Here is a 26268-nt window from a genome sequence, read left to right as displayed (position 1 = left end):
ATTGCAAGCTACCAGTAGCTCACAGACACCTTCAAAATAGTTCGCAGCCTTGAGTTCATTTTTAAATAAGCATAGGGTTACATTTTCCTTCTAATGTTAAGGGAATGATGTGTTCATAGAACATTATTATCTTTAGGCTGTAGATAGCAGGGCCTGACAATGAGCTGTGCTGGAGTCAGATTTATGATCCAGTGTCAGACACAGAGCTGAAGAACTGAAGCACTGGGGTTTCAACTCAAATAAAAGTCATTGTCAACTCAATATTGGCAATGTGAGAACAAAATAATGCATCTGAATGCTTTTAACTGGGAGAAAATACAATGAAAAGTTAACTTAATAATTAAGTTGCCATATTTACAAACAGCAGGCCTCTTGCTTCCAATGGCCTCTAGACACTGTGCCATATTTATGACTGATTATTTTGTAACTGGGAGGGATTTAAAATGAAGAAATCTATTTCTATGAAACATTAAGTCCAAATATTTTTCTCAACTATCATGTAAGCCAATTACGTATGAATATTGTATGAAGTATGTCTCTTCACTTTAAATTCTTCCCTTTTAATTAAATGGCTATAGCTTTCTGTTATAAATATGGCGCCTTGTCTACAAGCCACTGGGTGCAAGGTACCTGCTATTTGTATATACAACATTGAAATGGGAGAAAATGTACATGGGGATTTTTATGGAATCCATAGAAACATAAATGTAAATGTAAATGTATTGCGATTTATATAGCGCACGTATCACCCGAAGGCATCAAGGCGCTTGCCTAGGGAGCCCGTCCTGGTATTCCCCTGTGAGATAACCCCAGCATTGTATCCACAAGGTGAAAGCCAGGCATCCCACCACGAGGGGCCGTAGTGGAGATTAAGCAAGCTATTGCCTAGAGTCACAGAGTGTGAACCCGTGAGTCGAGTAGGCACCGGAACGAGAATTATCGAGTCCGTGGAATTTTTTTATTTTTTTTAGCCCAAGACCCGCCGAGGCAGGGAATTGAACCCTGGTCCAGGACCGATCTCAGCTTCCGGGTCTGCCGCCTCTAACCCGAGAGCCACACTTCTCCACTCCATAAAGTTAACTCTTCAATTTAATTTTCTCCAACTTCAAAATGTTGCCTTTACATGCAGTAGGTATCTTGCTGTCAGTAGCTGGTGTTCACGGTGCCATATTTATAACAGAAAAATATAGCCATTTTTTTATAAGTGAGAGAAATTTAAAGTGCCAAAATGTTTTCCATATTATGAACATTTTTGCAGAACATGTTTCTGCACTTAAAATTTCTCTCATCTAAGAAAATGGTTATATGTTTGCTTTATACATGTAACTGTGACACATATGGTTAAAGGTATATCCTGTGCCTCAAGTACATACGACACAGGCTCTCATTCACCCATTCAGATATCTCCCATTGATACGGACACATCTTCATACTTCTCCAAAGACACGCTCGTACTGACACACATGGTAGCACTGTCTAATTGCCTCTTGTCAAAGTATTTTGTTCAAACCATAGTATCTGGAACATTAGGAAGTCAACGAAGTTGGGGGTGGGGGTGTCTGGTAACACTACGTGAGTGCCTTGACCTTCAGTTGCTCACAATGATTTTCACTAATCAGAACTGCCTCTCACTACTGAAAAGGTTCGAGACACCTGCTTTAGATGGGTAAGCATCTCAGCGTTTACATTTCACTTTTTTATTAGGATGCTTCAGCTCTTTCTCTGACACAGTTTTCCATGCTCACAATGTATTGAAGCTACTTTTGTTTGAGTAAGCATGACTTTTATCCTTGTGAATTGAAAAACAATTCGAAACATCTTAGTGTCAGCATATATGTTTATAGAGAGAGAGTAAGACACTTTGTACCAGAAGAAACATATGTTCTAATTTTGACTACAGCTACAAAAGTAGATGTTACGAGTGTATATCATAGGTAAAAGTGCTCAGAAGGATGTTTATAGTCCCACAGCAATGGTTTGAACTCTCTCAGGGTTAAAATTACAATTTGCAATTTTATAGGATTAAAGGGACACAGTTCATGGACATGCTCCTGTCTAGGGGAAATCACTAAATGCTATCTTTTGGCTAGTAAACATCTCCTTTCCAAGCATTTGAGCTAGCAAATTATCCTTGTCCCGTGAGTAATGAGACCAATATGGTCTCTTGCTGCTTTCTTTTCGCTGATGATCATGGTATTTATTAATATTTTTTAGATGATTTGTTGAATCTGTTCAGCTTTTATTTCCAATTTAGTATGTACTTGCTAAGTGTTCTAAAATATTTCTCTTCTTATACGTTTAGTGTAACTTCTGGTGTGAGGAAGCAAATGCCACAGTTGTTAGAGTTGGCAAATATTCTGCAGAGTGCAAGACAAAGGAAGCAGTGCAGGTCCTTTCCCGACAGTTTCAAAAATTTGTTCACCCTACTTTGGAGCAGCAAGAAGAAAGAATACAGCAGATAACTGACCTAGCCGCCAATGTGTATGGTAAGACAATTTACAATACAACCTATGTGCAGTTGGAGGGAAAAAGATCTAAGTGCTGTCTTGTACAAACTGGTTGTGTAACCCTATATATTGCTCCACTCTACTCTAATTCATTCTCATGCTTGATCAATTCGACTTTGAACGATAGCATATTCCCCCAATTCTGATGACCTTTAAAACACATTCCGTCTTTCTTTTCTGATATACAACAAGGTAATCGAATAACAACAAAGCTAGTTCCACAAAAGCCCAAAATTTGAACCATTATTATTTTTCTTCTGCGTTAATCCAAGCACAAATTTCTCAATAAGACTCTCCATAACTCAGGAAGGGAGAATTCCAGCTCAGGTGGCTGTATGTACCTTATTAAACTGTTTAATTTACATTAAGCATTGAATCAAATTGTATTATTTATTTCCCAGCACCTTGCCCATTGTGAGTGTATTTATACCACACATCAACATTCGATGTTTTCTACTGCAATGTAGGATTGAAGAGCCACCTAACTGGATGGGTTGAAGCAGGTAGTTATTGAAAAAGTGTATCCATCGACTATTGTCTGCTCATTTGGAAGATAGCTTACAGAGTACTGCAGGCTGCACAGGCCTAACGTGTACATAGTAATATAAAGAAGACTACAACATCGAAACAGTCCTTTTCAGGAAGTGGTCCCAGAATCTGGAATTCGATCCCATCTGATATCATGAAATGTGTGTCTTGTGAAATAGTAAAAGAGGAATAGAAAACATGTTATCCAAACACCATTTCCGTCTATAACTTGCATGTCTCTGAAACTAACAACTCCAGCAACCCCTTATATTGCCATGGCAGTGGTCCTGACGTTGGTAGAAAAAAGTCCTTCAAAATGTGATCCTGACACCTTCAGGTCTGCAGGACCATCCAATGTAATCTTAAATAGGGGGAACTGATCTCTGGAATGGCCCATGTGTTTATAAAAGTTGTTTTATTTGAACATCGAGAGAACCTACTGCTTACTTTATTGCCTCTCTTATTCATAACTTTATTTGGGGAATAATTCCACTGGTATTCACTAATATTATAACAACTGTAATCTATTTGTTAACAATACCTTTGTAAAACATACTGTCACTTATAGGTCTTGTATATGCCATTTAAAACTACTACAGAAATAAATACCTGTTTACTATCACAGGCCAGGATGGCTACATATTTATCAAGATTGTTATGCCTGTCCTCAATGAACAAATCAGGTTTCATATATTTTGCACATACTGTAAAACAGCGTAGTGCTGAAGAAAGAAATATGTAGGAAAATCTGTGAAATAATCTAATGTTTTCTTTTCTACAATGGGTGTCCTATATTTCATCAATGTATTAAAGCTCAGCTAGATATAAATAATAGTTTTAGTCAATCTGTAATTATTAATCAGAACTCTTTTTTCAAAAGAATAGTACCTTACGTTCTGGCTGCACTTACTCTTGTGATTTTTTTTATCTTTACATTTTCAAGCAATGGCTCTTGTGTGAATCCCTTTGATCATCATGACCAGGGATAATCAATGTGTTATAGATTGTTACAAGGACCCCAAACATTGTTTACTCTTTTGCATGAATAGATCATATCTCATAGACACTTACATGCCCAACACTTGTCATTATCTGACAGCCCCAATGTGAAATGTTTCAATGGCATACAGTATTTTCTAAGGAGGTTTTTTCTACTGTGTAAAGGTCAGACCTATATTAACTGGTGAGTTAAAATTAGTATTCATCATCGTAAACCACAACATGTCTTTTATTTGTTTCTCAAGATCAAATTCTCATGTATTGTATAACGGTTTCAAAGATTTAAACTCTTCAGGAACTTTAGAAGTATGCGAATAGCCAAAGTACAACAATGTTTTCTATATTAGTATATGGAAAATTAAGGACAAAGCAAAACACTGCTTGTTGTTTTTAGTTTAAATTTTTAATTTCAAAATATATCTTTTGTCTTCCCGAAATTGTTGCTTGAATTTCAAATTAAAATAATTAAAATACAACAGGGATGCTTTAGTACAGGCTTGATTGTACTTAGTTACTCCAGCATGAATCCCACAGTTCCAAATGAGAGTGTGCTATGTTTAAAGGTTTGGTGCCTCTAGATTGTAGATAGCTCTTGAAGACATACTTCCTGCTTTAACTACATGTTCATAATGTTTAATACAGGCAACAGTAGATTTGGTCGATTTGACTTTGGTGTGCCCCCAGCCTGAATATAAAACGTCATCAAGATTACTAGCAAGATTACTAGATATTAGTTCCTTCCAATTACAAGTGTTGTCTTCCCTGCAAAAGAGCCATTCAGGTAACTGTCACTAGGTGAAAGAAAGTTTTAGTTCTATAAATCAGGAATCCAAAACAAACAGTTTGCCGATTCCTTTACAGTATTACCAATGAAAATGGATTCTTTTTTTTGGCCCTATAAGAACTCCCAGACAACGTGTATGCTGGCTTTAAATCTTTTTTCTTAATTAAATGTGGTAAGCAACTAGAATTATGATAAATGATCCTTGGTGTAAACATTTATTTTAATAACTTTTATCTTACCCCTTAAAGTGAGTTTAAGGAACGCCATCTATTACAGTCCATCGGTTAAAGTCTACAGTGTTTGAAGGGTCTAGCATATACCTCATTCCTTCAGGAGAGCATTTACTGCCTACATTTATTAATTTACAGATTTGGAAAATGTTTGTTTTATTCGGTTTACCTATGTGTGTTTAAACCATATTGGCATATTTTGCAGGTGCAGCATTCAGTGGAAATAGAGCAGATTAAGAATAACTAGCCCATCTTCCTCATGTCAGTTCTGAATTATTTCCCTCAAACTATCCACCCGTGTAACACCTAAAGAACTGTTTTGATATGTCTAATCTGAGTAAAGTCACTAGAACTATAGAAAATGAGAAATTAGTAAATATATATAGCTGGTTCGTAGCACAACCATCTTGCACTGATGAGGGGCACATCCTAAGATTGATAAGAGCAACCTGCTTCACCTAGTTAATGTTCCTTGATTTTGTCAATTGCACCAACTATCTTTTATTCCTGATACTGGAACAAGTGCTGCGGTCAATCAATCAATCACTGGTAAATGAAAAGCTTGGCTTATCACCTGTGAGGGTATACAGGTGCTGGGCATGGGTTTCAAGTCAAAGAGCCAGGTCTTGAGTTACTTTCTGAAGTCTGTCTGTAAGGGTGGTGTTCGGAGGTGGAAGGGGAGGGGGAGGGCCTTCCAGGACTTGGCAGCGATGTAAACAAGGACCGTCCTCCAGTGCAGCAGCGACAGATGCGTGATGTCTGAGCGAGGGAGAGGTGGGCGCAGCGGACGTTTCTGGATGGTTTGTGGAAGTTCAGGCAGTGATTCATGTGTGCTGGTCCTTGGTCGTGGAGGACATTGTAGGCGTGGCACAGTAATCTGAACTATAATCTGTTCTGGATGGGGAGCCAGTGGAGATCTCGCAGGTGCTGGGTGATATGGGTCTTTTTGGGCAGCTTGAGGCTCAGTCTGACGGCTTCATCCTGAACCATCTGGGGTCTTCTCATGAGTGCGCTGGTGATGCCTGCATAGAGTGCTTTGCCGTAGCTAGGCGGCTGGGGATGAGGGCTTGTGTTACTGTTTTCCTGACGCTGATGGGGAGCTTGAAGGTACTGCAGAGCATGTAGAGAGTGTGGAAGCATGCTAAGGAGACAGTATTGACCTGTTGTTTTATGGAAAGTTCGCTGTCCAGGATGATGCAGAGGTTGCGGGATTGGTCTTCCAGTGTGGGGTTTGGTCTGAGTTCCAATGGCCACCAGGTATCATTCAAGTGGGAGGTACGGCTGCCGAAATTAGCAGTTCGGTTTTTTCCATGTTGAGCTTCAGGCAGTTGTCCTTCATTCAGGTGGAAATGTTTCTCATGCAGTTGTGGAAGTTGAACTTTGTTGTGATGGGGTCCGCTGAGAGTGAGAGGATGAGCTGGGTGTTGTCTCTGTAAGAAAAGATGTTGATGTTGTGGGTTCTAATTAAGGGGGTCATTAGGATTGCGGACAGACTTGAGTCCGTCCGCGACTCCAGTGTAGGAGGGAACGTCCGCATGGGCTGCGGCGTTCCCTCCGTGCAGATTAGGATGTGACGGCCAGGGTGGCGGCCACATCCTCTATCTTTAAGATTGCGGCGGGTGCAGCTTCAAGCTGCACCCGCCGCAATGTTAAAAATGCATGCACCGCATTTACATGCACAAAGCGGCAGGCACCGCGTGGGGTCTGCTGCTTTGTTCACGCAAATGCAGGGGGGTACCATAGGTACCCCCCATGTGCACCCCCCACCCCCCTTCACCCAGGGAGCCCGCAACGGGCCCCCGAAGTGAAGGTCCGTATGCTTTTCCACGGCGGAAAAGCCGCCGCGGAAAAGCATACATTTCACACCATCCTAATATGGCTGGCGGTGTCTGATAGACACCGCCAGCCATGTTAAAGCTTTTCCACCGCGGTCGGAAGGCGACCGCAGCGGAAAGGCTGCGGACGGATTTCAAGACCCACCGCCATCCTAATATGGCGGTGGGTCTTTCGAGGTTTCGCAGCGGTTTTCCCACATCCTCCGGGCCGGCGGTGGCTTCCGCCAGCCCGGAGGAAGCGGGATAACCGCTATCATAATCGGCCCCTAAGTTTGCTAGCGGCTTCATGTGGATGTTGAAGAGGTAGGACTGAGGAATTAACCTTATGGGACACTGCAGATGGTGCGCTTGGATTGTGAGGTGTAGGGAGAGAGAAGTATTTTCTGGGTGCACCATGTAAAGAAAGATTCCATACATCTAGAGCATTGTCTTCAGTTCCGAAGACCTGCAGCCGATGGCAGCCAAACTTCAAATGAGTCTCTTCTTGTCAAGCTCAATTGTGGAAGTAGTCTAAATGAAAAACCTTGTCAAAGCTTTACCTAGTTTAGGGCACATCGATCATTATTGAAGGTGCAATGTTTACAATGCCTAAAACTACCATATACTAAGTAACTGTGTGATAGAAAAAGATGTCAAAATATTCCCGATGAAATATAAATCCAAGCCTTCGATCTCACAACATTGCCCAGGTACCATTCCATTTACATCTGCTTTTCTTTTCAGTGATTTCTAGCCCCAGCATACATGATACCTCCTCATCAATCTTCATCAACTTACTTTACCTTCCATTCATCCAGTATCTCATGCATAGACCACTAATTCTCCAGGTCATTATGTGATAAAGATCCTAACGTCAGGCTCCATTTTGTGGTTATTAAGTTAGCATGTCTCACGTTGTCCCATATACTGCATGTCCTTACATTTTGCCGAACTCGTGAAAGTGTCAAACTATCCAAACAATGACTTTGATTAACACTTAAGGTGACATACGTCTGCTACAAGATCCGTGATATCTACATTTCAAGGTCATTCTGTCAATGTGCAAAAAAAGCACGTAGGCTGATTTGATGTACTTATGTCATACTGGTTCATACTGGTTATGTCTCGAACTGTCACTTGTTAACCCTAAAAAAACACCGTAAAGTGGCAATTTATTCAGAGAGGTCTTCGCCCAGGTTATCGCAAAGGGTCCTGCCAGGCTGCCATATTGCTACAGCATCCATTCCTGTGCTGAGAGCTACTATCAAGCCAATACTGAAATGAGAGGAGCTGAGCATAAATGTTTTTACACTTTCAAGGGAAGACTCTTGCCTGGCCAAAGTCTGATAACCACTGCTTCTTTGCTGTGAACAGGAATGCAGTGTGTTGAATACCAATAAGCTCTACAGGCAAGTTATCTACTCCCTGCTCTCATAGTGTAGCTCATCATCGGTGAGCCTACCATGAAAAGGGGGACAGAGATGCAACTTTGGGGGCCCTAACAGGACCCCCTGCAGCTTCCGGGCCGGGAGGTGCATGCTGTGCCCCCTGGAATTGCATCCAGTTCCTGCACGGTGTGGCATGTACAACATGGTGTATGCAACAGCATGCAGAAATGTCCTACAGGTGCTGTCATGCGGCGGTCTGCTGTTAAGGCTCGTTTATGAGCCTAACTCAGCCATCGCAATGCGACCGCTGTGGCACTGCCCTCCCTGGATTCCACTCTGAATCCAGCAGGCAGGTGCACCACAAGCTTGGCGGTCCTCCTGCAAGGGCAGCAGTGGCGGTGCTACAGGTGGACCCCCAAACTCGTTGTTAAGCTCTTAGTGTTTTGATAACTAAAGAATTGGCATAACATGGCATTTACCTTCCCCTGCTCGCCACCCTGGTGAAGGGGCCCTGGGTAGAGGGATAGGTAGAAGCTCTTAAAAATATTCCACCCTCGTTTGCATTGAGAGGTGCAATCAGTGACTGTGTGCCTTCGAGTTCATCATGACCCTCTGCCAAAGACGGAGAGGGTCTCAGATCTGACCAATATTTTTATGATTATATAGTTGTGCCAGGTAAGTCTGGCCAGTTGTGTGAATTATGAGAGTATACACTTGTGCCATAGTACACAGTGTAAATGAGGCAATGCCCCTCTTGGAACACGATTGTGCTAGGCAAGGTTGGACTTTTGCCTGGTGCAGTTTGCGTAACGGAAACATAAAGATTTACAAATGATGTTGCTACATTTAAAAAAACAATGTGATAGGAACATTACATATGTAAAAGACATTATTATGTACCAAAAGGACATTTTAGGTGTATGATGCTCTTTTCAAATCGTTCCAATGTATTGTCTCTACTCTTTGGACTGGCTGGGCTTCCTGGAAGCCCCCACAGCAATAGCCTTTCTTCCTCGTGACGATCTTAACCCTCTTAAGAATATAAAATGGTTTGGCCCATTCCAAAGGCAAAGATACAAAATGAATATTTCCATTTAACAACTACTCTGCTGTACTTAGGGTACGATGTATTCCCTGCACATAAAACAGTAACTAAAACACATTTAACGTGATGGTTGCATGCGTTGTTAACCTTTTACCTTGACTTGCATTGACAGTACATTAATTGTTTTATTACCTATCTGCAGGTGTTGAAGAAGGAGCAAAGTACGTTGAGAAAACAGTTTTAAAACACAAAGAAGCGCTGGATTCTGTCAATGAACTTTGTAGTTACCTAAAAGAGCTCGAGGACAAACTGGAGGTAAAAGTTTACATAAATAATATTGAAAAATTTGATTATTTCGTGCTATCGAGATTTATGACAAACGTTAAGCTTATAGTAGCAGATTTGTTCAAATAATTCACCGATTTCAACATATGACGCAGAAACGTAAACTCGATTTTGTAAACAAGTCTGTTATTACTGCCGCCCCTCTCACTGAGATGCTACCCTCAATCTTCACCTCCACCAGAGAACACCTGACCTTTTGCAAAATTCTGCTGTCATGATAAACACACCCATCTGCCTGTTTCTGTTGACGACCCTTTGCAAGCTCTCCACTATAAACTGAATCTTCTTCCCCAAGAAGACTCTAAATTTCATTGCCTTTAACTTAAGGAATCCTGGACTGCCCTCCTCGACTGCTTGAAAGAAATGGTTTCCATAATCACTACTTTAAAGTTTCATGGAGATCAGTCACCTCTGTCAGCTTGGCCTCTAGGGCAATCAGGCAGTGCCCGTTTGGATAGTCTGACAGATCAGTGTGTGAGCTGGTTTTATAGCCAGGTGGGCCTGTTTTTACAGCCAATTTCCCAATTTCCCTGATATTACCACAAGCATTGCCTGCAGTAAACACGCATGCATACAGTCTCCAATACCTTGCAAGATACCAATATTTCCTGTCTTTAAAAGTGTAAAACCAATCGGCTCATTTCCGTTTCAGTGCTTTGGTGCTCGTGGGGCTATCTCAGCCCCCCTGAGCACCAAAGCACATGGGCGAGCAATCATTGGAAAGGGGAGAATCTCCCCGGAGGGTGATCCCCAAGCAGGGATCAACCCTCTAGACAAAGGGGGGGTGGGGGGGAGTGGCGGGGAGGGAGCTTGGGGGTAGATAGCGCACTAGGCACCAGGGACTTTTTTGTGTGCACATTTTGGGGTGGGGGCTGCCTGAGATTTGCATGCCAATGCCCTCCCAACCCACTCACAAAATTCCAGTCCTACTCTTCCCCCCCCGGAGGCAGATAGGGGCAAAAGCCCCCAAACTGCCTCGGGGAGAAAGCGAACTAGGAACAAGGGATTTCTTTTTTTTTTATATAGAAGAGGGGTTGTGGCTGCCCAACCACAATGGGCATCCCAATGTAGGGGTGGGGTCTGCAAGAAATGGACATTATAATGCCCCACGCCTCCCAAAAATTAGCCCAGACTGTCTGCCCCCTGGGGGGCAAATGGGTGCAATAGCCCCAATTTGCCTCCCCCCCCCCCCCCTTCCGGAGGCAGAAAGCCCACGAAACACTAGAGATATGTTTCTGGGCATGTCAGGAAGTCGGCCCTTAGGCAAGGCTCGCTGAACTCTTTTTTGTGAACACATGTTGGCTGTATCTGCCTCCTCCCAGGAACAGATCAGCAATATTTTTAGGCGCACCTGCTCCCAAAGGGGACAGAAAACCACCAAGTTTGTGTGTGAGAAATGGAGTTCGGTTGACGGTCTCGGTTTACTGGCATTTGCCTGGCTGTGTGTGAACCTGCCTTTAGCTGGCAGTGTGTGTGGAGTAGCGATTGGCAGGCACTGCGCATGGACTGTTGCTTGGCTAGCGGTCTGTGTGAATCTCACATGTCTGGTGGTGTGCATGGACTGTCGCTCGGTTGGCAATCTGCTTGGATGGTGCTTGACTGACGGTGTGCTTGGATAGTGTTTGGCTGGTGGTATGTATGGATGGTGCTTGGCTGGTTGCATGCATGGATGGCACTTGGGTGGTGGCATGCATGGATGGTGCTTGGCTGGCAGTGTGGCTTGCGTGGATCCTCCAGCGTTTTATAACCCAGAATCCCCTGCAAACCTCACATTTAGCTAACAATTCACATTTTCCTCACATTTCGGTGTGGGAAATTTGTTGGATCACTGCGCCAGCATACATTTCCCACCACCCAGCGTTTCCCTCGGTCTCCTGAACAAAATGATACCTGACTTGTGTGGGTGCCCAAAGCAGAGAACCTAAAAACGTATAAAATGAAAAACTGAGGGGGAACCAAACTGGGTCATAGGAGCAGTTTTTTCATACGTTTTCAGGTTGACACTGATTTGGGCACCCTCACGAGTTAAGTATCATTTTCATCTAGAGACTGATGAAAACGCTGGGGGGTGGGACATTTTTGCCAGTGTGGTCATCTCACAACTTTCCCTCACAGAAATGAGAGGAAAATTTTACTTTTTAGCTAAATGTGAGGTTTACAGGAGATTCTGGGTAAGAGATCATTGGGGGATCCACACAAGCCACACAGCACTGGATTTTCCAGGATGTCTAGTTTAAAAAAATGTTAGTAAGCAAACACATTTATTTAAAAAGAAATAAAATAGTCTTTTTTGCGTAAAGTGTATAACAGTTGAGTCTGAATGTTCTTTAACAAATATGACCAGCTTAAAAAAAATATTTAGAAGCATGTAGCAACCACTCCTTCTACTCACTGGGGCAGACATTTTTGTGGTGTGCTAGATTCCCTGTGTAGGAGAAATTGTGACCTACACTTTCTTCTAAAACTGGAATCAGAAACATGGGTTCCTCCATCTATTTTTTACGTTTGCAATTTAAGCAAGAGTCAGAATGTTTTCAAGCACCTATATTAAATCTTCCTTTTATAAAGTTGCCTTCTTTAAGATACAGACCTTTATTAAATTTGAGGAATAGTCCTAAAATTCTGCAGTGCCTTATCCATAAATGTAGCAACTATATCCTTGGTTAACTTAGTCAAAACTTAGAATTTGTTGAAGACAATAAGTACACAAAATCAATATTTACTGCAAGCTGCCTGCTCATACATACACAAACTTCAGAACTTGATCAATTCAAATAAATGTTGATTATGTATTTCTATCAAGGCTGAGATCAAGTCCATTACCAAAACCTCAGAGAGAGCCATTATATAAGAATACATTCCAACACCCATAAAACAAAACCAAGGATAGCTAAATTGTTAGTTAAGTATACGTTTGAACTTAAAATGAGATTTTACCACAGCCATTTTTATTATCTGGGTTTAGCAGAGGTGACCCATAGAGGCGGTGCAGGCATTTTTCCCGCCGTGCGAATTTTGACCTGCCTTTCCGCCCACCTTTTCCTAATGGGGACACTGCCATGGGGAAGTCAGCCACAGGGTAGGTAGTGAGGGGAAAAACTTCTTGCAAGGTGAATGTGACCTTGTGAAATGTAACTGGTACTCATGTTTTTACATCCAATGCGTTCAGGTTGGGTGCGCACACTGTTTCTCTTGCACAACATAAGGCAAGGAAGCAGTGCACCCGACTGGCTGGAGGCAGTGTAGCATGGCTGGCAGTGGCTTCAGGCTCATTACCAGATCAGAAGCACACCACTGCCATGACTCTGCTGCTCACACACCACCTGCCCCACGGTAAAGTCATAATACGGTGAGCGGAATGCAGTCGGCTTGGTGGTGTTTTCTGAATTGCCGCCATGGCAGGCTGGCTGTAAAACTGCCAAAATCGTAATCAGCCCCTTAATTAAATTTCAATTGGAACTTTGTAGTTCACATACTTCTATGTACATTTGTGCCAATTGTGTACATTCTGTGCTTAAAAGTATGATATTAACGAACATTGATTACTTGCATCAATTTTCCGAAGCCCAAAGTATCACATAATATACATGCACACTATTCAAAAGATTTGTGTATTCATACTACTTTTTTCCGCAAAAATCATTGCTTTTCTCTAGCATGCCTCAACTTTCAACAAGCATCTTGTAAATTCTGCATGAATCACCCACTTGTCTTCACTTTACACATAGACCTTCTCCTGGATTTTCTCAAGGAAGCAACAAATACAGTAGAAATGTATAGACTCCTATGTTTAGCTACTAAGTTCCGGCTTACATCTAATTTACAGAGAGACAGCTCTTGCACACCACAAGGTGGTTGTTTTAACCAAGAAATGGACAATGTGGAAAATGAGAAGCACAATCACAGTTTGGATAATGCACATGAGGAAGCAACAATGGAAGATGTTGGTGATCAAAGGCAAATGGTCAGTACTCTAGCTTTATTTCAATTACGTATGCAAATAGATCAGCTAGTGTGCTCATTAATACAGCCTTTCCAAATTTCTGAGGAATACATCTGAATCATTCCCATGTACAGGGCAAATTATATTTTGATTAGAGTGAAAATGTTCCTTCTAGTAATAGCTGCTGCTTAAGGTAGACAGCTTCATTCATGTGGTCTTCACTTGTCACTATTAAGGTAGTTCTAAATTAATCTGCCATACTTATGTCGTCCACCAGAACATTCAACCATTTCTCACCATTCTGAAGGAAATTAATTGGCTTCCCATAAAAGCTAGCATTAAATTCACTAACTTCCATCACTTGTAAAGTTATTCGCCTAGACCGCCTCTCCATAAACTCGTAAACCTACTCAACATTTAAGGCATTCAAAGAGGACACTCAAGGAAATTTTCTTTTATACCAGGAATTGCCTAACTTCAAGAACTCCTACGCATAGGACAATATTATCTGAGTTGCTGAGACAACCCTTTAGAACTACCATCCAGTAGTTCTAAGAGGTGAATCCATATTTCTGTCATTCAGTAAATTGCCCCAAAAAAAATTCCTCTTCCACTTATGTCCGAGTTAACATGTTTCCCATGCCAATGCTCAGTACACTCTGCATAGTAAATGTTTTAATTCATTCAATAATATTGTTATCTATGGATCCTGTACTTTTTAGTGTACTGTGACGTGCACCGTCGCATTATGATGCAGAAAGCAATATAAATCTGTTGATTAAATAAATAAAGAAATGCTTAAATAGTTATATACTCTCAGTGCACCTTGTGAAATAAGAATGTCTATCTGGCTAGGCTGGATGTTATCACCATTCAATGTGTTATGTTTTACTTCTAAGGATCCAAAGAACTTGCAAGGAGTGTCATATCCCGTTAAAGAAGATATTGATCAATCCATTGCATCCTGCTTGAAAGAGGAGAACGTTATCACTGAAGGTGGGGATTTGCCAATTGAGCTATCAGCAGAGGAAACACCATCTGGTGATGAATATGAGTGCATGTCACCAGACGACATGTCTTTGCCTCCGCTTTCTGAAACTCCTGAATCCAACCTGCTGCAATCAGAAACCGAGCAAGAGGAGCAGCCATGCTGCAGCTCCCAGAGCCTGCATGTCAGCTCCTACAGCATGCAGATACAGATAAACAGTCGCAGTAAACGAATGGTGGAGCAGTCTGAACTCTTAACACCTGTTGCTTTCGCTGACACTTCAGATAACAAAAGGGAAAAAAACTCAAGTTATTTTGAGAGTTTTTATTCCCCATCTCTTGGATTCCAACCTAAGTTTAGAATTGAATCTCCTTGTCTTCTGCACCCGCCTGCTGCTTCTGAGCCCACCACTGCTTCCCATGCTATCCCAGGGACACCACAAGCAAACTCTGCATACAGCATGAAGAGTGAAGTGCATGAGACCCATCTGCAACATCATACTATTCAGAAAAGCATGCGAGAAACACAGAGCCCGCTGCATGCCTCTAATCCCTGTACTAACAGCACTGACCGACAGCATACCTCTCCTAATGCATTCTCAGATCTCGTGTTTCAATCAGACCTTCAGAGAAGCTCTCCGAGGCTGATGGTCACCCAGGAGGAGATCAGAAGGGCATCAGAAAAGACCAGCATGACTAGCCTTTCTGGGCAGTCACCCACCTTCTCCAAGCTCTTGTCCAATGCTACTGTTAAGGAAGGCTCTCCAGTCACCCTGGAAGTAGAAGTAACAGGATTTCCAGAGCCTACACTAACATGGTGGGTAGCTTACAATGAGGGTCAACAAATAAACTGATACCAGTCTATACGTTTGTGCACTAACTCATTTATACAACCTTCTTTTCTGCTTTTGTTGCCATTCTGCATCACTTCATGCTGAAAAAATTCATTTCAGTGTGTAGATTCTATATTTTAACATAACCCATTATAAGTTATGATTTAACACCTTTCCCATTACTTGGTTATATGTTCTAACACAACATTCCACATGAAAAACATCCGCATTAACAAAATAAGGAGTCCCGCTTCTTTTTTTTATCCCTCTGCAGCAATCTTTTTAGTGCAAGAATGTATTCTTTCTACATGGGAAATGTGAGTTAACTTTCTTTAAGCACACCTTAATTATTGAGCATCGCAGGACCCACTCACGCCTCCTCTACTGAAGTTTCCACTACCTCTAGTCCATAGAACATTGTAATTAGTTAAAGAGCCACTAACCGTTTTGCGGTTTCTGTTTTACTGTATTTGTGTGTTACTGTAAAATGTGAAAATCATTTACACTCATTTTGAAAAAAGAGTGTAGCTTTGAGTTGAAACTTGTGTTATGTTGTGTGTTTCTTCCGAGTCCTTTAAATCCAGCCAGACGCCAATAGATTTGTAGGGGATCATTTACTCCTTGTGTAAACTCCAAATTTTCATTTTCTTATAGAGCAGCACACTTCATGTTTATTTCCATTTATACAAAGCATAACAGTTTAAAGAGGTTCTGCCGCACATACCAACATCTGTAAGAGCAAGAAAATGTAATGTTGATCGATTTTAAGATTCAGAAAGACTGTTTTCTATACTACGGCACCGGGCATTATGCAGTGGAAAATTATATAATACATTTGTTTTAAATTTGAATAGAATGTTGGGAGCTAGCCAACCAATTGGAATGCACCCTTTGGGGGCTATAGCTAGTATTAAAGGCCCGCAAATGCAAAATTCTGTGCTGCCATCCGCATATCCTCTGGTTGGCTGTGGGTCTCGCCCCCGTCCTACCACTAATGGCAAACATTGGTGAATGCAGAGAGCACTGAGGGAAAAGGAGTTGTTTTTCACCTGAAAGATAGGGTGAAGAAAACCGTTCTATTATCCAATGGTGCTCCTTTAGTCTGTTCTGCAGCAGCTAGTTGCGACCTGATGTCCCAGCTCTTTCCTATGCTTTTGCTGGGAAGAAAGCCCAATCAGCCAAATAAAAGTGAAAAAAACTATTTGTTTCAATCAATCAATCAGTACTTGTTAAGCGCGACTACTCACTCTTGAGGAATTCAAGGCGCGAGGGTGCTGCAGGTCCAAATGGGCACTGAGGTTCAGTCAAAGAGCCAAGTTGTGAGATCCTTCCTGAATTGGGTCAGCGATGGGGATAGCTGAGGTGGAGAGGCAATGTGTTCCAGGTTTTGGCGGTGAGGTAGGAGAAGAATCTTCCTATGATACTGGTCTTGTGATCCGAGGTACGATGGTAAGGGACAGTTGGGCGGAGCGGAGATGTCTGGTGGGTATATGGAATGAGAGGCAGTGGTTCAGGTATGCTGGTCTAGCGTTATGGAGGGCTTTCTACTTTTTTTAGCTGACTGGGTAAATGAAGGAGGGAGCTAATTGCCTTTTATACCCCTCGCCTTTGGTACTTTGTTGTCCGCAGGAGGTGGTACCAACTCTTAAATATTACATAACAAACAAAGGCATAATATGTCACATAGATTAGCATACCAGGGCATAACATCCCAAAGCATAAAATTACTTTGAGGTTTATTTGTAAAGTGTTTATAAGGGCCATCGTACTTAATAGCACCAACAAACATTTACTGCACAATACCTCCTCAACAATTACAATCTAAGGTCATAAACCTTGCTTCTGCTCTTTCCTTCTAAAATATCCAATGTGTGGTTATCCACAGTGGAGATTTGGAAGGTCCGTTCCATTTTGCCTGAGTTTCTTTTAACTGAACCTGTCCAACACTTTGTGACTGTTGAAGAATACACTGGCCTTTCTGCTCTGTTTTTGGCAGCTCAATATCATCAGTGCAATGGAAACAACTTAGTTTTTCAGATGTTCAACGTATTTATGTAAAAGACTGCTTGCTTTCTCTCCTGAGGCTTGAGCCGGGAGGTTATGCTTTTAATCCTTGCTGATTTTAAAATTGTTTGAATTCTCCCCGTGTGTCCTTACCCCCTCCCTTCGCGCTGAAGCTGCAAAACGCGATATCGTCACTCTGGCATTATATATCTTAGACTCTGCCATTGAACTATGCCCATAGCTATTTAGGAGGAAAGGTGTGTGTACCTTAGCGATTCCTTCCGTTCCCCAGACAACGAGCAGACTACTTGCTCAGACCTTCTCTGTGGGTGTGGCCGATCTAAGGGCCGTCATCTGCGGGGACTGGGTGGTTTAGGATAGCGGCCATCTTAGTGAGGGCTCGCTGGGAAGGTCGCTCGGACGACGGTATAAAAACAGGCCAAGACACAATCTTTCAGACTGCTTGCTTTCTCTCCTGAGGCTTGAGCCGGAAGGTTATGCTTTTAATCCTTGCTGATTTTAAAATTGTTTGAATTCTCCCCGTGTGCCCTTACCCCCCTCCCTTCGCGCTGAAGCTGCAAAACGCGATATCGTCACTCTGGCATTATATATCTTAGACTCTGCCATTGAACTATGCCCATAGCTATTTAGGAGGAAAGGTGTGTGTACCTTAGCGATTCCTTCCGTTCCCCAGACAACGAGCAGACTACTTGCTCAGACCTTCTCTGTGGGTGTGGCCGATCTAAGGGCCGTCATCTGCGGGGACTGGCTGATTTAGGATAGCGGCCATCTTAGTGAGGGCTCGCTGGGAACGTCGCTCGGACGACGGTATAAAAACATACGTATATGGCTCTGCGCAGCGGACGCGCATTGCGGGCGCGCCGATCGCGTGCCGGAGTCAAGCCAGAGTCCAGCCCGTCTGCGCCCGTCCGCAAACGAACGGGGCGCGGGGTGGGACTCCACAGACCCTGCTCCTCATTACCTACAGAGACACTCAATAATAAGAGCCATCGCCGCCACTATTCTAAATCTGACCTCTTGAAACTTGGTAAGCCAATGTCTCGTAACTGTATGCACTCTATAGACCCGGAGTCTCTACCCGTGCATTGCAATATATGCCATCAACCGCTCCCGAAGTTAACCTTGACTTCTAATACAACGATGAATCTCAAATTGTTATTACTCAATTGCAGATCTATGCCTAAACATAAAACAGAAATGTACGACCTCTTGATTAACAAAGACCTTGATGCCATGTTTCTTACAGAAACATGGCTAGACGAAGCTTCCTCCCCGGATATCTTAGAGGCCATTCCCAACAACTACAGTCTCCTAAGAATCGATCGTCAAAGACAACGGGGGGGGGACTGGCAATGATCTGCAAAGAAGAATTAGAGTGCACATTAACCGAATTAAAAATTACTGATAGTGAGTGTGGTAGATTTACCATTAAACTAGATGCTACCACCACTATCACTGGTTTACTTATATATAGACCCCCTGGAGCAGCGGTGTCCTTTTGCAGCCAACTCATTGAATTGGCCACTCAGCTCGCCATCAGACATAAAAATGTCATCATCCTTGGCGACCTCAACATACATCTAGAGGATAGCTACTCCAAGGAAGCTTAACTCTTATTGAATGCTCTTAACTCGGTTGATCTCAAACTTCTCTCCACTCTGCCCACCCATCAACAAGGGCATTTATTAGACCCTATCTTTGCTAACTGGGAAGGCATTAACACCTCCCCACCCATCCCACTAATTTGGTCTGACCACAGTATGGTGCCGTTCGAGATAGCTAGAAAATACATCAATAATACCCATGCCAAATTGCCACCTTACAGACGCCGGAATTTTAAAAAATATACTCCTGAACTTTTTTTACATAAACTAACTGAGCAACCCCCTTTAACGGGGAACTCCTTACAAGAGGTATGGGACAACTTTGAATCTTGGCTAACCAAAGCTTTAGATAAAATTGCTCCATGGACCACCAAACCACCAGCCAGACAATCCAAAAACGCCCCCTGGTTCTCAGAGAAACTCAAAAAGGCTAAAGCCCTATGTAAATCCATAGAACGTAAGTGGAGGAAAAACTATACCCCGGAACTCAAAGAAAACTATAGAAGCGAACTGAAAAAATATCAGAAATTGGTAAGATTAGAAAAAAGCTATTATTACAAAAGCAGAATTGTGGAATCTAAGAACCCTATGAAGGAACTATTTTGCATCTACAGAGAAATCACCATCCCTTCACGCCTGGATACCAAAGACACCTACTCCACGGAGATATGCGACCAGATAGCGGATTTCTTCGTGGAGAAGGTAGAAAAAATCCATGCTACTTTCTCAAGTAGCACTAATATAGTTAAAAACAATGTAGATAATCCAAGCTCCTTCTCTGATAAATCCCTCCTTACCAATTTCAGGACCCCTAACAAACAGGACCTAATGAAAATTATCAATGGAATTTGCTCAGGCTCCCCTATGGATGCCTGCCCCCCGGAACAATGTAAAGCGGTCATGGAAAACATATTACTAGATCAAATTAGTAACATGATCACTTTATCGTTCCAGGAAGGCCACGTCCTGAAAAATTGGAAATCTGCCCAAGTAATACCCTTAAAAAAGAAACCAAATATCCCAATTTCTCAGCTCCAAAATTTAAGGCCGATCTCGCTTCTCCCTTTCTGTGCCAAAATCACAGAAAAGGTGGCTAATCTACAACTCATGGAGTTTCTGGAGAAAGAATCTCTCCTCCACCCCTCTCAGTCAGGGTTTAGATCAGACCATTCAACCGAATGAGCAGTTTTGTATTCAACCGAACAGATCCGGAAGCTGGTGGATGAGGGAGAGACAGCAGCGTTGGTCCTACTGGACCTAAGTGCAGCGTTTGATACCGTGCTGCACTCAACGCTGCTGTCTCGACTCTCAGACATGGGAGTAAAAGGCCTAGCTCTCACCTGGTTCCAGTCCTACCTCACTGACAGAACGTTCCAACTTCATTGCCCACCCTTTAAATCATCGCCTCGCAGTGTTAGCCATGGGGTTCCACAGGGCTCTAGTTTGAGCCCAACCTTATTTAACATCTATATGGAACCCCTGGCACACATTGCGGAGGAATTTGGGGTGGACATTGTCAGCTATGCTGACGACACTCAGTTGGTGTTCAAACTAACTCCAGACAGCAGAGATTTAGCTACCAACTTCTCTAACTGTATGTCAGCGATAGCGACTTGGATGGATTTATTTATTTATTTATTTTAGGCAATTTTTAAAGCGCTACAAATACCCGTAGGTGTCTCGGCGCTAGCAGCTAAAGGATAACTAACCAGATAATAAACAGTGAAACAGTGAATAAAGTGATCTACAGGGATGTCATTGAGAAAACAGCCAAGTCTTTAGCTGCTTTCTGAAGACAATCGAAGATGGACTGATCTTTATATTAAGGGGAAGAGAGTTCCACAATTTCGCCGCTGCTATGGTGAAACGTCTGTCTCCCCAGGTCACTTTTCTTGTTCTGGGAATCTGAAGCATGTGAGCCGTGTTGGAGCGCAACGTTCTAGGGGTTGCCAGAGGTTTAAAGGAACTTCTCAGAAATCTGGGTCCCGCGTTATTTATTGCCTTGTAGACAATACAGAGGGTCTTGAACTTCGTACGACTTCTGACTGGGAGCCAGTGCAGTTGGTCGAGATGTCCAGAGACAGAACTGTATTTGGGAATGCCCAGTAGGATTCTGGCAGAGGCATTTTGTATTAGTTGCAATTTGGAGATAACCTTTTTTTGAGCATTGAGGAAAAGGGAGTTGCAGTAATCGATGCGAGAAAACACCAGTGTGGATATGAGTGTTTTTCCCATAGCTATGGGAAGATACGGTAGTAGTTTCTTTATCTTCCTTAAGATGTTAAAGGAAGATGACACTACCGAATTCGCATGATGATGGAAAAGGAGCTTGTTGTCGAATATCACTCCCAGATTTCTAACTTTACTGACAGGTTGTGGTGGGGTTCCTAGTTCCTCAGGCCACCACGAAGGGGACCACTCAGGTTGAATGTTTCCAAAGAGCATAACTTCTGTCTTAGCTGAGTTGAGTTTTAAACAGTTGGAAGCCATCCAACTGCTAATGGCCCTCATACCGTTCTTGAAATTTGCTGCGACCGTGGGTCCATCTTTGTGAATAGACAGCACCAGCTGAGTATCATCAGCGTATGTTGTCAAATTGATGTTATGCTCCTTTATTACCCTCGCTAAGTCCGAAACATAGATATTAAAAAGGGTCGGACTTAGCGAGGAACCCTGAGGGACTCCACAGGGAAGGCTGAAAGTGGGTGAGGTAAAAGTACCCAACTTGACCGCTTGGCTACGATCCGCCAAGAATGATGCAATTAGGTCCCTAGCTTTATGTTTAATGCCGATGGCCTTGGATACTAACTGCCTCCGTCTAAACGGAGACAAGACAGAGGTACTGATAGTAGGAAAAGCTGTCTCTGCTTGGTCTCATGCATGGTGGCCCAGCGAACTAGGGGAATTACCCACGCCCGTGGAGAAGGTGAAAAATCTAGGCGTCATGCTGGACGCCGACCTCTCAGGCAAAGCCCATGTGAATAAGGTGACAAGTAAATGCTTTGGCACTTTAAAAATACTTCGCAAAGTAATTGACCTCTTGCCGACCGAAGCGAGAAAAACCATAGTTAATGCTTTAATATCCCCTCACTTGGACTACGGTAATGTTCTCTTGTTAGGCCTGAATCAGAAGGGACTGCACCAATTACAATGTATACAGAACTCAGCAGCACGACTGGTTCTCGGTCTCCCTCGGAAAACATCTACTAAAAACGCGCTTGCTAAACTCCACTGGCTCCCTATTAAAGAGAGAATTATATTCAAGACTCTCTGCTATGCTCATCGCATTGCCCAAAATAAAGGTCCCAGCTATCTGAAAGGTCTCATCACCATTCACCGTCCGATGAGAGATCTGAGATCGTCGGGCATGATGCTATTTAAAGTCCCTCGCATCACAAAAGCTAAAATGGGAGGTAAGTCCTTCCGCTATCTGGCCACCAAGTATTGGAATGCTCTGCCAATCCACTTGCGGATGGAGCCCTCCGAAATGAGATTCAGAGCCAAATTAAAAACCCACCTCTTCCCTAAACACTAACTTCTGTCATCTCATGGATCAAGTTCCTCTCGATGGGTTTGCATTTTGCAGTTAGCGCGGGGACACACAGTTCTGTGCAGCCAGGCGCTCAATAAATGCTTTATTATTATTATTATTATTATTATTAAAGATTTTAAAATCACAAGGCAGTTCCTTATATTTCAGATGATATGGGGAGAGTGGGGCCCGAACATTTTGTAGATTCCTCTCTTTAAGCAAAACAAACTGGTAAGAAATAGTCTTCATAAGAATTACGTGAGCAATGGTGGTGCTTTGTTGGTGTTATAGTTAGTGTACATCTAATAAACTAGGTTAAGTGGTTTAGAACACACTTCGTTTTCAGATTTGCGATTTACGTTTACTATATGTAGCAACCACTGCCCGTATATAATGAGCACATCAACAAAATATCAAACTTAGTTTTTACAACATGTTTTGTGTGCAATGCAGATTTCAACTGTTGGTTTCAACGTGTTCCATGATCTCTTTCAAACTTGTAGTACTCTTACAAAAAACCTACTAAGCCTATCGTGTTTGGATTACCTGCACCCTGCTATTGGGAATAGGACAAGTGATGTAGCAGCTGGAAATGTTTGTGGCCATACATGCATCAATTCACTTCTGTTAGAGTCTCACCTATCGCTTAAGAGTAAATAATGATTTGAATCTTTATAGAATGTGTCTAGCGCATTACAGATAGCTCCTTGACAAAGCTCAGTATAGATGGCAATGCAGTTTCACTGCAAACAGACAACGCCCAATCCATAATGCTTTTTAGGTCTCGCATAGGCAGCGCTTGCGCTGTCTCTTCGAGACATGCTGTATTCAGGATAAGTTATGGGAAACAAGGGTACCCCTTTAGTCAAAACCTGGGGTCAAAGTATTGTTAAAAAGAACAATGGTCATGGGTGGCCTAATAAGGTCCTAGTTGAAAAAATTATTTCTAGATGGCCTAAGAAGGTCCAGGTAAGAGAAATTATTTCTGGTAGATAAGTTAAACTAGGGAGACAGTTTTGTAAGGTTACAAACAAAGGACTTTATTAATGCTTACACAGTTATGTTTTCTCGGTTTTTTCAGGTGCTCACACATGTGACAAAATGCTTATAGTGACTGAGTGAAATATTAAAAAACTATATACAAGGTGTCACAAGCAAGGGTATTCCCCGAAAAAATATATACAGTAGGGAAGGGGAGTTTTCCTTGCAAGGGTCGACGGCGTTTCGATCTAACATGACTTTAGATCATCATCAGGACGTGAGCTTTCTTTGCACGTTGTGATAAATGTATTATCTGACTCAGCGGTCAAGTTGTTGGTACTTTGAGGTATACGGTCCAATTAGGTTTTATTTTGCCAAGAAATATTAATTATTCATATTTCTAGGATAGTTCTAGCTCAAAAAGGTTTCTTCAGAGTCAATAATGGTCCAATTACTCGTATTGCAGAGGTAGGGATATTCAATGGGAGCGGGTTTATTTATCCGGTATCATTTGGTGTCCCACGTTCCGGCGGGAATTGATCGCCGCGGTCCGTGGCGTTACTACCTCCGCTTCAATGCTACGGCGTTCTCATACGCCGTAGCATTGAAGCGGAGGTAGTATTTCTTGGCAAAATAAAACCTAATTGGACCGTATACCTCAAAGTACCAACAACTTGACCGCTGAGTCAGATAATACATTTATCACAACGTGCAAAGAAAGCTCACGTCCTGATGATGATCTAAAGTCATGTTAGATCGAAACGCCGTCGACCCTTGCAAGGAAAACTCCCCTTCCCTACTGTATATATTTTTTCGGGGAATACCCTTGCTTGTGACACCTTGTATATAGTTTTTTAATATTTCACTCAGTCACTATAAGCATTTTGTCACATGTGTGAGCACCTGAAAAAACCGAGAAAACATAACTGTGTAAGCATTAATAAAGTCCTTTGTTTGTAACCTTACAAAACTGTCTCCCAAGTTTAACTTATCTACCAGAAATAATTTCTCTTACCTGGACCTTCTTAGGCCATCTAGAAATAATTTTTTCAACTAGGACCTTATTAGGCCACCCATGACCATTGTTCTTTTTAACAGTATTCAGGATAAGGGCATGAAGTCCTGCCAACTTTCCACCCATCGTTTTAATTGCCTCCTGTCGCTGTCCTCTGCAAATAGTGTTTTTTATTGATCAATAGACTTAGTAGTCCCTCCTTAGTACCACCTTTTCTCTTTTTGTAGACTCTCATAAGGACAGTCCCTATTACATGTGTTGTTAATCAGTAGTCTTTAATTACAGCTTCCGAGCACTATTTTCCTAAATAGCTTTGTCCTGCCTACTGTTGCTGGCAATACATACTCTCCCTAAATGCTTATGTTTTCATTCATCCAGCACAGCATGCATAATGGTAGCTACACTTTTATTTTCTTATTTGCTGGCCAAACGGAACCTCATGACCTTCTTTTTTCTTTAATTACTTTTTTAAAAAACATGGTGAGGTTTGCCTATATGCTCGCCTGCCTAATTTAGATGGACAGACATATACAGCTGTTTTTAAATGCCTGTCACCACCAGTAAAAACCTAGAAGTTAGGGGTACTGAAAAGTGCTCAATTACCACCTTGGCTATGGAAGGAAAGTACCATGACGAGGGGGACATCTTTTTTTTTTAAGGAAATCCCATTTTCAGATTTTCTTTTTGAAAATAAAACAACATGTAACTTTGTTGTTCGGCTCTGTCATGTAATGTTTGACAAGGCCATCCGGTAAAGTTTCAGCTGCGTTTCCTGTCAATGCTTGAATTGTTTGCTGGCCAAGAGGACATTTCATTATTTTGGTAGGCGACATTTTCATCTCATTTATAATTTGGTGACTGGACCATCTGCCTAATTATAAATCAGGCCCTCAGACTGTGAGAATCTAAGGTGCAGAAAGGAGGGATGAATGGATATGAGGTGGACTGGGTGGAAAAGTCAGTGAGGTGAGCTAAGTGAAGTGATTCATAAACAATGTCACCCAAAGAATAAAACTTAATTGGTCATACACTCACTCATTAGCAAGTGAGATGAAGTAGGACATGTCTGAATGTAGGTATGAGGATGTGTGTGCATGAGAAAGAAAGTTAGCAAAAGGGGGTCAATCAATCAATCAATCAAAGCATTTATATAGCGCACTACTCACCCGGAGGGTCTCAAGGCGCTAGGGGAGGGGGGGTCCGCTACTGCTCGAACAGCCGAGTCTTGAGCTGCTTCCTGAAGGCAAGGTGGTCCTGGGTCAGGCGGAGGTGGGTCGGGAGGGAGTTCCAAGACTTGGCGGCCAGGTAGGAGAAGGACCTTCCTCCTGTGGTGGCTCTTCGGATGCGGGGGACGGTGGCGAGGGCGTGGCCGGTCGATCGAAGCTGGCGTGTGGGGGAGTAGAAGTTGAGGCAGCTGTTGAGGTATCCTGGGCCTTGGTTGTGTAGGGCTTTGTGTGCGTGGGTGAGGAGACCGAAGATGATTCTCTTGTTGACCGGGAGCCAGTGCAGATCTCTCAGGTGTCCGGAGATGTGGCTGCGACGGGGGATGTCCAGGATGAGTCGTGCTGAGGCGTTCTGAATCCGCTGGAGTCTCTTCTGGAGTTTGGCTGTGGTTCCGGCGTAGAGGGAGTTGCCGTAGTCCAGACGGCTGGTGACGAGGGCCTGGGTGACCGTCTTCCTGGTCTCGGTGGGGATCCACCGGAAGATC

At 42.7% G+C, this 26268-nt stretch overlaps 1 protein-coding gene across 1 annotated transcript in view; it reads left to right on the top strand.

Moving 5' to 3' along the window:
• The window catches only part of CCDC141 (coiled-coil domain containing 141), a 658578-nt gene that overhangs the window by 628516 nt on the left and 3794 nt on the right, over positions 1 to 26268 (top strand). Inside the window, exons 20-23 of the mRNA XM_086956207.1 lie at positions 2303 to 2486; positions 9498 to 9610; positions 13467 to 13604; positions 14483 to 15387. Of these exons, the coding sequence (XP_086812333.1) occupies positions 2303 to 2486; positions 9498 to 9610; positions 13467 to 13604; positions 14483 to 15387 (1340 nt within the window). The remainder of the gene's footprint in view (positions 1 to 2302; positions 2487 to 9497; positions 9611 to 13466; positions 13605 to 14482; positions 15388 to 26268) is intronic.

The sequence above is a fragment of the Lissotriton vulgaris genome, chromosome 2_1 (assembly GCF_964263255.1).
Source record: "Lissotriton vulgaris chromosome 2_1, aLisVul1.2, whole genome shotgun sequence".
Lineage (NCBI taxonomy): Eukaryota > Metazoa > Chordata > Amphibia > Caudata > Salamandridae > Lissotriton > Lissotriton vulgaris.
The sequence above is the reverse complement of the archived record's forward strand: the minus strand, read 5'-3'. Positions and strand labels throughout refer to the sequence as shown.